The following is a 9,723-nucleotide window of genomic DNA, read 5'->3' on the forward strand; positions in this document are numbered from 1 at the left end:
CTCTTTCCCAGCTCTACCTCTGAGTGATCAAAGGGCTCTTCCCTTTCCTACCCTGCAGGAATGGGCCCATATGGGGAGAAGTCTTGGTCCTCTCTTGATGCAGATAAGAAGCTGAGGCTACAAAGCATCTGATCCTTGAAAGAAAGGCATCCAGGGAATCCTGGAGGCAATTATTCCCTTGAAAGGGAATGGTCCCGAGACACAGAGACCTGCAGAACCTTGGGAAGAAGTGAGAGGGTCTGGACCTACACCCAACCCATGCTGCACTCTTAAGGTGGAAGAGGGAGGGGCCTGAGGTAGGACTGTCCCCCTTCACCCCAATGGCACTACTCACCACTGGAGCAGAATCAGAGATGGCTCCTGTGTGGAACCCTTTGTAGCACCAACTCCGAAGCAGATCTACTCCTAGGACAAGATTAACAAGGGTGGGACTTAAGAGGGTGGAATCAACTGGCCTATTCTTCTTGCCACAGAGGCCCACTTCTTGGTCTATTGGAATTTAATCTCTCATTAAACATGGCATGTGGGCAGGGAGGACACATCACCTTTGAGCTTGTTGCCATGGTACTTCTGTTCCCACTGGGTGGTGAGAATGTTGAAATATCGTGGCTGCTCAAAAAAGCGGAGATAGCGAGAAGAGATTCGAGAAGGAAAAATTCGTTCAAATTGACCACGGCGAGAAAACTCATCCTCCATCTCAACCAGAACCCGAACATCATCTGGCGTCAGGACATCCAGCACAGATGAATAGAAGTCCTGTGGCCCAAGGAACAGGTGGGGAAAAGGGTATGACAAAGAGCGTAAGCCAGAGGCAGAGAATCAAAAAGCTGGGGGATGGGGAGTACAGCTCTGGGGTCCTAAGGCTCCAGGACCAAAGGACCACCAAGGCAGTCTGGTGGGCCCACTCTGGACCTCATCTACTCCCAAGTCTGCTGAGCTTATTCAGGGGATGAAGAGACTCTTGGCTGGGGTGAGAGGAGACAGGGGGCACAGAGGTTAAGCGATTTGTTGGATGAAGTCAAGATCAGAATCCAGATTTGGCCACAGCCTTGTGTCTGCCACACTTCCATCTGACTCCCTCATGTGCTCGGAGAAAGTCAAGCCTTCCAGGAGCTCAGTGCCCCTCAGGGAAAGAAACCCAAGGGTCTATAGCTCTACAAGAAGGGTGGGCTGGTACAGCACTTTGCTAAGAGCAGTGGTTGCTGAACATGTGATAAGGGCCATCAACTCTCTCCGGAATGACATATATTCCAACAAATCCCTGCACACCAGGGGATGTAGGAAACCCTGCCCTAGAGGGAAGAAAAACTGCTTGCCTTGGGGCTCCACAGGTTTGACCAGGGAAGCTTTTTAGTAGCACTGGGGTGAAGGCAATCTCCTACCTGATCAGGAATTTTCTGGGTCAGGTAATAGGCTTTCTTCATCTTCTGTGCAGTGAAGTACTCTGGGGCCATTCGACATCTGCCCCTGGGGGAGCTGGGCAGGCTAAGGCAGAGGGTGGAAAGGGGGCAAAGGGTAAGGTCAGCAGCTTCACATCCTGAGAACATGCAGAGAGAGGGTCCAGCCCAGGAAGACACCCTTCTCAAGAGAAGACAAAGAAGGATGGACAGAAGTTCGTTACGTGAGTAAATCAGACTGCAATGCACTGCATTCCGGTAGCCTGAGACTCAAAGATGAAGTACCACGTAAGAACTAAAAGAGTACAAAGCACCCACTTTAAGTTGTATTTAAATGATAAAAAAGGAGGACCATGGAACAATCACTGTATATATTTCAGTTTAGCTTAATTTAGTGAACACTTACTATAATAAATATCCAGCTTGGCCCTACTGGCTATGTGATCCTGGACAAATTTCCTGACCTCCCTGCACCTCAGTTTCATCATCCACATTACAATTACTGCTGAGAGAGACACAAAGATGGCCTCCAAGAAGCTCACAGGATGGCATGTGTCAAATTACAAATAACTATAGCACAGAGCCAAATATAAGTCTACAAGGTATAGTGGGGAAAGCAAGTTTTGTTACCAAAAACTTGAGCTCCCTTTCCTCAAGAGCGGTTCTGAGTGCTTTGGGGGGTGTGGAGGAGACAGCCCACATTGAGCTGGTTTCATGAAGATGCTGCCTTCAGCTAGACTTTGATGGATGGGTGAGGTTGAAACAGGGAGGTCTTGCTGAGTGGAAGGAGGAAGAAACCCCATGAGCAGAGGAGGGGACACCACAGGGGAACAGTGAGCGGCAGTGAACATTTCCGAGAGGAGACCAGACTAACTGATCCTTAAGGATTCTTCCAGCCTTGAGGTTCTATGAGCGATCCAGTTTGTCAGAGCACAGGAGCTGGGAAGAGGAATTAAGGGAGGGGTGCCTGGGAAAAAGAGGCTGGGGCCTTGAACGTCTGCTTGAGGAATTTTTTTTTTTTTTGGCTGTGCCACGCGGCTGTGGGATCGTAGTTCCCCGACCAGGGACTGAGCCCAGGCCCTCAGCAGTGAAAGCGTGGAGTCTTAACCACTAGACTGCCAGGGAATCCCCTGCTTGAGGAATTTAAAGCTGATCCTCCAGGCTCTGTGGGGATTCCTGGGCAGGGGAGCAATTAAGCAAACAGGCTTTTAGGGGCACTGACAGGGCAGTGGTATGTGAGTAGATTGCAGGGGCAGACCGAGCAACAAGGGAGACCAAGCAGGAGGGAGTGCCCAGACACCACCCCTTCCCAGAGTCCCTATGGGACTGCTCATGCTGCCAGCCAAGCTGCAACCAAGCAAGGAGGCTGACCTGGTGGTGGAGCTGCTGGAGCTGCTGGAGCTGGAAGCGATATCCTCTGCGCTGGGCAGAACAAAGCCCGCCAGATTCAGAAGGTCACGGATCATCTGGCCTTTGATGCTGATGTCCAGTGAAGAGTTGGAGTGGAGGCTTCAGGGAAAGGATCCAAAGAGTGGTAAAAGCAGATGCCAAAACTGTTTCCAGTCCCAAGTCCCAGTCAATGCCAGCCCCATTTACATCCAAACTCATGAGCACCATCACGGGGGTCTTCTTGCCCCACGGATAGTGAATAACCTCACACAGAGTGGTTCCTGCCCATGACCTTGCTAGGGAAAAGCATGCAGTAGGCATCAAGTTTAAAAGAGTAACTTTTAACAATCTGTCTCCCATGTCAGAGAACCCTGAGATAACGGCAAAGAATAAGGGAGTGCGTAAACAGACCATGAAGGGAAAACACATATTCTCGTGAAGGAAAGGTTTTCCCAAAGTCAGCAAGACTGGAGCAGAAACAGGATCTTGAGGACACAGAAAGGCTTCTACTGTGAGTGCCCTGAGAATACCTACCTTGGAGAGATGTTGACTTCCAGGACCCAGGGCTTGAGGTTCTCATCCAGCATGATGTCGAAACCGAAGAGCTCGTGGCAGCTGTAGGGCCGCCGCACGTACATCTTCAGCAGGCTGGTCACATAGGGTTCTGACCTAGTCACAGAGAGGAGAAAGTATTCAGCTCAGCTCCTCCCAAAGGCTCTACCTAGAGCTGCCCTGCCAATGGAGTGTTTCAGAGACAGGAGAACAGAAGCAACCCAGGAAAAGAGGCTCTCAAGAGATGTCTGTGATCTGGAGCCAGCTTCTGGGGATGAAGTTCGGTAGAAGAGCAGAATTTAAGTCTATCCAATTCCTTCCTAAACCCTGTCCTCAGCAACGGAAACACAGCATGGCCAAAAGTCTGGAGCACAGCAGGGTGGAGGCCCACAAGAAAAGGGGGGGGGTTCAGTGGCAGGCCCCACAGCCAGGGTGGCAGTGTGACTCACGAGATGATCGTTTTGACGACAACGTCCTTTATCTTCTCCCAGATGGCATCACTGTTGACTCCCTTCTGGCTCAGGTAGCTCCATAAAGCCTTCAGTGCCCTGTAAGGCAGGAGAGGAGGAGGGAGAATTTAGGGTTGTAGTCTATGAATGAGCAATGAAGAAAAGAGAAAGAAAAAGGAATGAGAGGCCCAAAGGTATCTTCTTCATATATCTTCTTTTGATGTTTTGAATTAAGACAGAAATGAGTTGGATGCAAACAGAACAATTCTGAATTGCCAAGTGTTTATATAATCTCTGGGTCTTATATTAATCCTCCACTCATCTCCCCCCCAAAACCTCCCCAAACCCCAGAACTCTGTGCTCCTCTAGACCTCCACTTGATGGGGACACTGTCTGGGTACCATTTGTGGCCCTGGCAGGCCGTTTCATCTTCATTAGCCTGGTACTCGGCATTCTTTTTATTGACACTGTAGTTGGTCAGGTGCATGAACTTGTTGCCAAGGCTCTTCATGGAAGGGGAATATCTGGAAGTGAGAGTAAAGGCAGAAGTGAGATGGCAGATGGATAACGGTCCAAACATTTCCCCACATCCTGAGGAGGCAAAGGACAAGTGGACAGATCTTTTCAGATGCACAAGGGTCTGAGAAGTACACCTACTGGTAAGATTTCCAAAACACCACAGATAAACTCATCTCCCAATTTATCCCACCTCAGTCCTGCAGGAAGACCCTCCCTATTCAGTGAAGCAGAGGACCTCCTTATTTCCCCTTCCACATATAACTGTGATTTATAATAACAACTATACATATTGGTCTCTGCCCCCAGCCCCTGACACAGAGCTCCTAAAACCTTTGTAAATTCCTAAGTGGTAAGAGTACAAGGAGCATCTTTGTTCTCAGATTTGGTCTTTGACCCCAGTTCCCAACACAGAGCTCCTGAAACTCTTATAATTTCCCGGGTGATAGGAGCGTCTTCTGTTCTAATGAGGTGACACTGGGTAAGCTCCTGGATGGCTTCTGGATGAGGGACAGTCACTGGAAAGACCAAGCCATGATTAGACAGGTGCAAGTTTCAACTCCCCCCACTCAACTCCCATTCTCTTAAAAAGGGAGAAGGGCTGAAATTGGAGTTAATGATCGATCATGCCTAAGTGATGAAGCCTCCATAAAAATCCCCAAAATATGAGGTTCAGAGAGCTTCCGGGTGGGTAAACCTCTGGAGGTGCTGTGAGAGCAGCCAGCCCAGAGAGGGCATAGAAGCTCCGTGCCTCTTCCTATCTACCTTGCCCTGTGCATCTCTTCCATCTGGCTGTTCTTCTGTACCCTTTATCATATCCATCTTTCATAAATCAGTAAACATAAGTAAACTGTTTTCCTGAGTTGAGTGAGCTGCTCTAGCAAATTAATCAAATTGATACCCCTCAGCCCCGGCCCCAAGGAGGGGGTCATGGGAACCTCTGATTTATACCAACTGGTCAGAAACACATGCGGCACCCTGCACTTGCTACTGGCATCTGAGGTGGTGTAGAGAGGGGCAGCCTGATGAGACTGAGTCCTTAACCTGTGGGATCTGATGCTATCTCCAGGTAGACAGTGCCAGAATTGAGTTCAATTGTAGGACACTCACCTGGTGTTGTGTAGAACTGCTTTGTGTGGGGGAAAAAAACCCACACATTTGGTGACCAGAAGTGTCAGAAGTGAAGTGTTTGATGTAAAAGTAAAGGAGCCACACAGGAGAAAAGGAAGACTAGGTTTTCCCAAAGGCACCCTACCTTCTCCTTTGCTAACAAAAACTACCAAAATTTTGGTTATTTTCCTGTTTGGTGTCCTCTGGCTTCCCTCCCTGGAGGGAAAGCAAATCCCCAAAGCTGTCAGCATGAGGCCTCACCACTACCACATACTTGCAACTGGCAAAGCGGACGAGTCCATCTGAAAAGAGGTAAATCCGTAGAGGATCATAGGAGGTGACGTAAACATAGATTCGCAGATCGAACTTGCTGCCGCTGATGAGGTAGGGTTTGTGGAGATACCTACACAGGGAAAGGCCAGCTTCAGGGACAGGACAGATGAGATAGGGCTTGGTAGGTAACTGAATCATGGCAAAAGCCAGCTAACGGTCTCCAGGACAAAGACCTTTAAACAGCTGGCTGAGGAAGTTTTTTGGCTGGGAGGATAAAGGACAAAAGAACATCATGAAAAGGGAACGTCCAGGCTGAGAAGATGGGAAACTGGGAGCGGGATCTGAGCTGGAGACCGGCTCACCTCTGTACCAGAAGGGGTCTTCGCTTGGGGAGCTGACTCCACTTGTGAATGACCTGGATGCCAATGCCTCGAGCAGATGCTGGCTAGAGGTCAAGGGGAGAGGAGAGGAGCTGTTTACCTGGCCAGACACTCCACTGTTCCCACTCTCAGGCCCTGGCCTGCCACCTGCCGTGATCCACTCACTGGTTTAACAATCCACTTTTGGCGGCTGCTGCTCTCCCAGGCTTTGCGCAGAAGCTTGGCATCCTGGGGCAGGATGAAGGACTGGGGGAAGAAACTGAACTCCTTCTTGCCAAACCGGCTCTGCATGCGGGACAGGTTCCGCCACAGTCGGTCCTTTCGCCCAATCTGGAATGAACCTGGGAAGTGGTTTAGCTACAGAAGGGACAAAGGATGAGAGTAGGGAGAGAGAGAGTGCAGGTGAGGCCACAAGGAAGACAGCAAGATTCACTACACCATTTCAACATTCAAAGCTCCTGTTCCATCTGATTATCACCATCTAAAGGTCTCTAACTATTCAGCTGCTGAGCGTTCACCAAAAAATGATTAAAACACAAACACAACAAAACGGAGTGCCCTTTAGGAGTCAACAGTTCACGGCATAAAATGGTAACTAAGACAGACATAATATTCACCTTAAGAGCAAAGAAAAAGCTGTTAAGCCTTTTTCCATGCCTGTAGGACAAAGACAGGAAACTACCTGGCTTTCCTGGGGAAAAGGGACTATTCATTCCAGCATGAGACCAAAGTCCTCTTTACACATATTCAGCTTGGAGGAATGGAGGCAATGCGCAGGGGTTACAGGAGAAATAAACTGAAAACTGACACTGCATCTCAAGACACTAGAGGAAAAAGTGTCTTTTAGAGGCTGCAACTGTCTAAGACACTGCAGTTGAACTACTACTAGACATGCGTGATCTGCTGGGGGCTCACCCCGCACCTGCCTCCTACACTTCCTCCACTCCCCTATGAACCCTCCTGACTTCTCCATGGTCATCCTCCTCTTCCCCCACTTCCAATACCAGCCTCCTCCTGCCCAATTCAGAGTCCAGGGGAAGAATGGCTCAAAAGGGCCCCTACCTTCTGATGCTCCTGAATGGATCGGAAACTAGGAGACTTCATGTGGTGACCCCAGCAGCCCAGCCAGTCATCATTCCCTACAGAAGGCATATCAGGAAGTCAGTCCTGCTGGCAGCTCAGTCCCTGGGACAGAGAGAGGCTCAGAGGACCCAGAAATACCACTGGGCCTGGGCATAGCTCCCAGCCCTGGTTTTCTAAGAGTTGCCATGGAGCTGTCCTACATGAGGCCCTGGGGTCAGGACTAGAACAACGGGCCTCTGTCTTCCAATTTTGAGGAACAGACTCCAGCCCAGAGGGATTTCAGACCTATGTCCTCCTATGAAGTTGCAAACTTCAGGACAGGGTCCCCACATAACAAGAGGTATCTAGGGCTCCGTTCCTGCCCAAAGCCCATCTGTTGGGGCAGAGGACAGGCTCGAAGTAAGGCAAGTGACTCACTCTTGCTGATTTTGAAGTGGGACCGTCCAATGGTCTGCTTGACAATGTTGGGGGTCACTGTGCTCATCTTCCACCGGAGCAGCTTCCTCTGCTCCCAGGGAAGTTTCTCCACTGGGGGAAAGTGGGGAGGTGGGGGGAGAGTGTGGAGAAGAGCAGGAAAGTCATGGTGAGAAGAGGTAAAAGACGGCACTGTTGCTCAGCCTTCCCTGGGTAGGCAAGTCACTAAGTATTGTTCCATATCAGAGTTTGAAAGGAGCACACTTTGGGGAAGAAAGGAGGCTGCACAAGAATGAGGAAAACAGAGAGGAGAGGCGGTTGAAAGGGGAAAGACGCAAGGTTAGAGGGCAAGAATGATCATGAAATTATGGGGCTGAGAGGGCCAGCCAAAGGATGGACAAGATAAAGATCCCCCCACCAGACTGGTGAACCAGGCGGGGAACCAAGCACCAGTACAGCCATTCTGGAAAGCCCCTTCCACCCTATTGCCACCCCCTCCCAACTTCACCAGCACCCTTCTCCTGGGGGTTTTTCTGGGCTGACACTTGGCCAGGTTTACCTCTCTCATCCGGAGTGCCAAAATAGATGGTAGGGGGCACGTTGGGAAAGAGACTGTAGATGAGGGCTGGTCGGACAACTTTCTCATTGGAAAGGGGTTTGGTCAGAATCTCCATACAGTTCCTAAGGTGAAAACCAGAAATGTGGTAGAGAAAGGGAAAGTCACAGCCCTGAGTGCTGTTACTATTACATATTTCTTTCAGGGTGCTATCTTTTACACTTTGATTCTACAAAAACAAGTGCTCAATAATTATTTTGCAAATATTAATCCAGAAGGTGCTATGGCTAACCTATACACAGTCACACCATTAAAAATCACCTAAAGACAAAGTTTTCCAATTATTCATTCTATGAGACAACTCCAAAATTTCCTGTGATAAGCCACAGGCTGAGGAGGTTCCTGAAAAGAGTGGTTCTGAGAGCAGGTAATGAGTCTGAGTGGATACCAGTAGAGGAATATACTACACTAAGACTAAGAGAAATAACAAGGAGAGAAAAAGAATGATATGGGTAACTAAAAAGGAGGAAAAACAGAAAAGGAAGAAAAGAACTAAGAAGAGATATAGAGATTTTTAAAAAGAAAAGGGGGAAAAAGGCAACAGAAAGAAAAGTAGGGCTGCTCCTAACTCATTTTACATTTATCTGAAAATATATGGATGATTAATGCTCTTCTCTGTTTTGAAAATGATTCGTTAACATCAGATTTTTACATAACAATGTGGTAACACATGTCTGGGAATCTGCGGCAGTGGGCCATGGGGTCCCTACTGTTATTCCAACAATGTCTTGGCCAAGGCTAGCTCAAGGAGTCTCAAAATAGTGAAAACCTCAACTATCTATTGACAGACCCAGACCATTTCTTCAAACAGCATTGAAAGTGGAGAGAGTAGTTATTACTCTCTATACTGAGCTATATGATCCACAAATATTTTTTAAGATTAATTTTTAGCTTATAAAGAGCCACTCTACTTGTTATTTTGCAGCACAACAGAAATAGGCACTGTATGTAAAACAGTTCAGTGTTTCAAACCTTAGAGATTTTTAGTGCATTTTATTGGGTCAAGTTAAATATTAATTCCTAATTAAATAAATCCAATTAATTCAACTCATTTCCAAAATATTTTACTTTAAAGGCTTTTCATTTACTGAGTATCAGAATTTAAGATTGTTGAAAATCAAGGAGAATGAGTTAATGTTTAAAAACAAAGACAAGATAGGAATGCAAAATGGTACAGCCACTCTGGAAAACAGTTTTGGCAGTTTCTTAAAAAACTAAACATGCAGGATTTCCCTGGTGGTCCAGTGGTTAAGACTCTGTGCTCCCACTGCAGGGGCCTCAGGTTCAATCCCTGGTCAGGGAACTAAGATCCCACATGCTGTGTGGCACAGCCAAAAAAGAAAAAAATCAAACAAAAAAAAACTAAACATGCAATTACCATAGAAACCAGCAATTATACTCCTGGGCATTTATCTCAGAGAGATGAAGACTTATGTTCACTCAAAAATATGTACACACACACAAAAAAAATATGCACACAATTGTTTAGAGCAGCTTTACTCATAATAGTCAAAAACTGGAAACAAACAAAATATCGTTCAGCA

At 47.7% G+C, this 9,723-nt stretch overlaps 1 protein-coding gene and 1 non-coding gene across 2 annotated transcripts in view; one reads left to right on the top strand and one right to left on the bottom strand.

Annotated features, from left to right (window-relative positions):
- The window catches only part of TTLL4 (tubulin tyrosine ligase like 4), a 16,865-nt gene that overhangs the window by 1,081 nt on the left and 6,061 nt on the right, over nucleotides 1–9,723 (bottom strand). The window contains 13 exon segments of the mRNA XM_007445845.1: nucleotides 335–405; nucleotides 546–756; nucleotides 1,383–1,485; nucleotides 2,769–2,906; nucleotides 3,321–3,455; nucleotides 3,788–3,886; nucleotides 4,189–4,311; nucleotides 5,688–5,816; nucleotides 6,049–6,131; nucleotides 6,232–6,423; nucleotides 7,129–7,205; nucleotides 7,567–7,677; nucleotides 8,123–8,244. Of these exon segments, the coding sequence (XP_007445907.1) occupies nucleotides 335–405; nucleotides 546–756; nucleotides 1,383–1,485; nucleotides 2,769–2,906; nucleotides 3,321–3,455; nucleotides 3,788–3,886; nucleotides 4,189–4,311; nucleotides 5,688–5,816; nucleotides 6,049–6,131; nucleotides 6,232–6,423; nucleotides 7,129–7,205; nucleotides 7,567–7,677; nucleotides 8,123–8,244 (1,594 nt within the window).
- On the top strand, nucleotides 9,410–9,482 carry TRNAG-CCC (transfer RNA glycine (anticodon CCC)). The gene has a single exon. It is a non-coding gene; the product is annotated as a tRNA-Gly (tRNA).

The sequence above is a fragment of the Lipotes vexillifer genome, unplaced genomic scaffold (assembly GCF_000442215.2).
Source record: "Lipotes vexillifer unplaced genomic scaffold, Lipotes_vexillifer_v1.1 scaffold965, whole genome shotgun sequence".
Taxonomy (NCBI): Eukaryota; Metazoa; Chordata; class Mammalia; order Artiodactyla; family Lipotidae; genus Lipotes; species Lipotes vexillifer.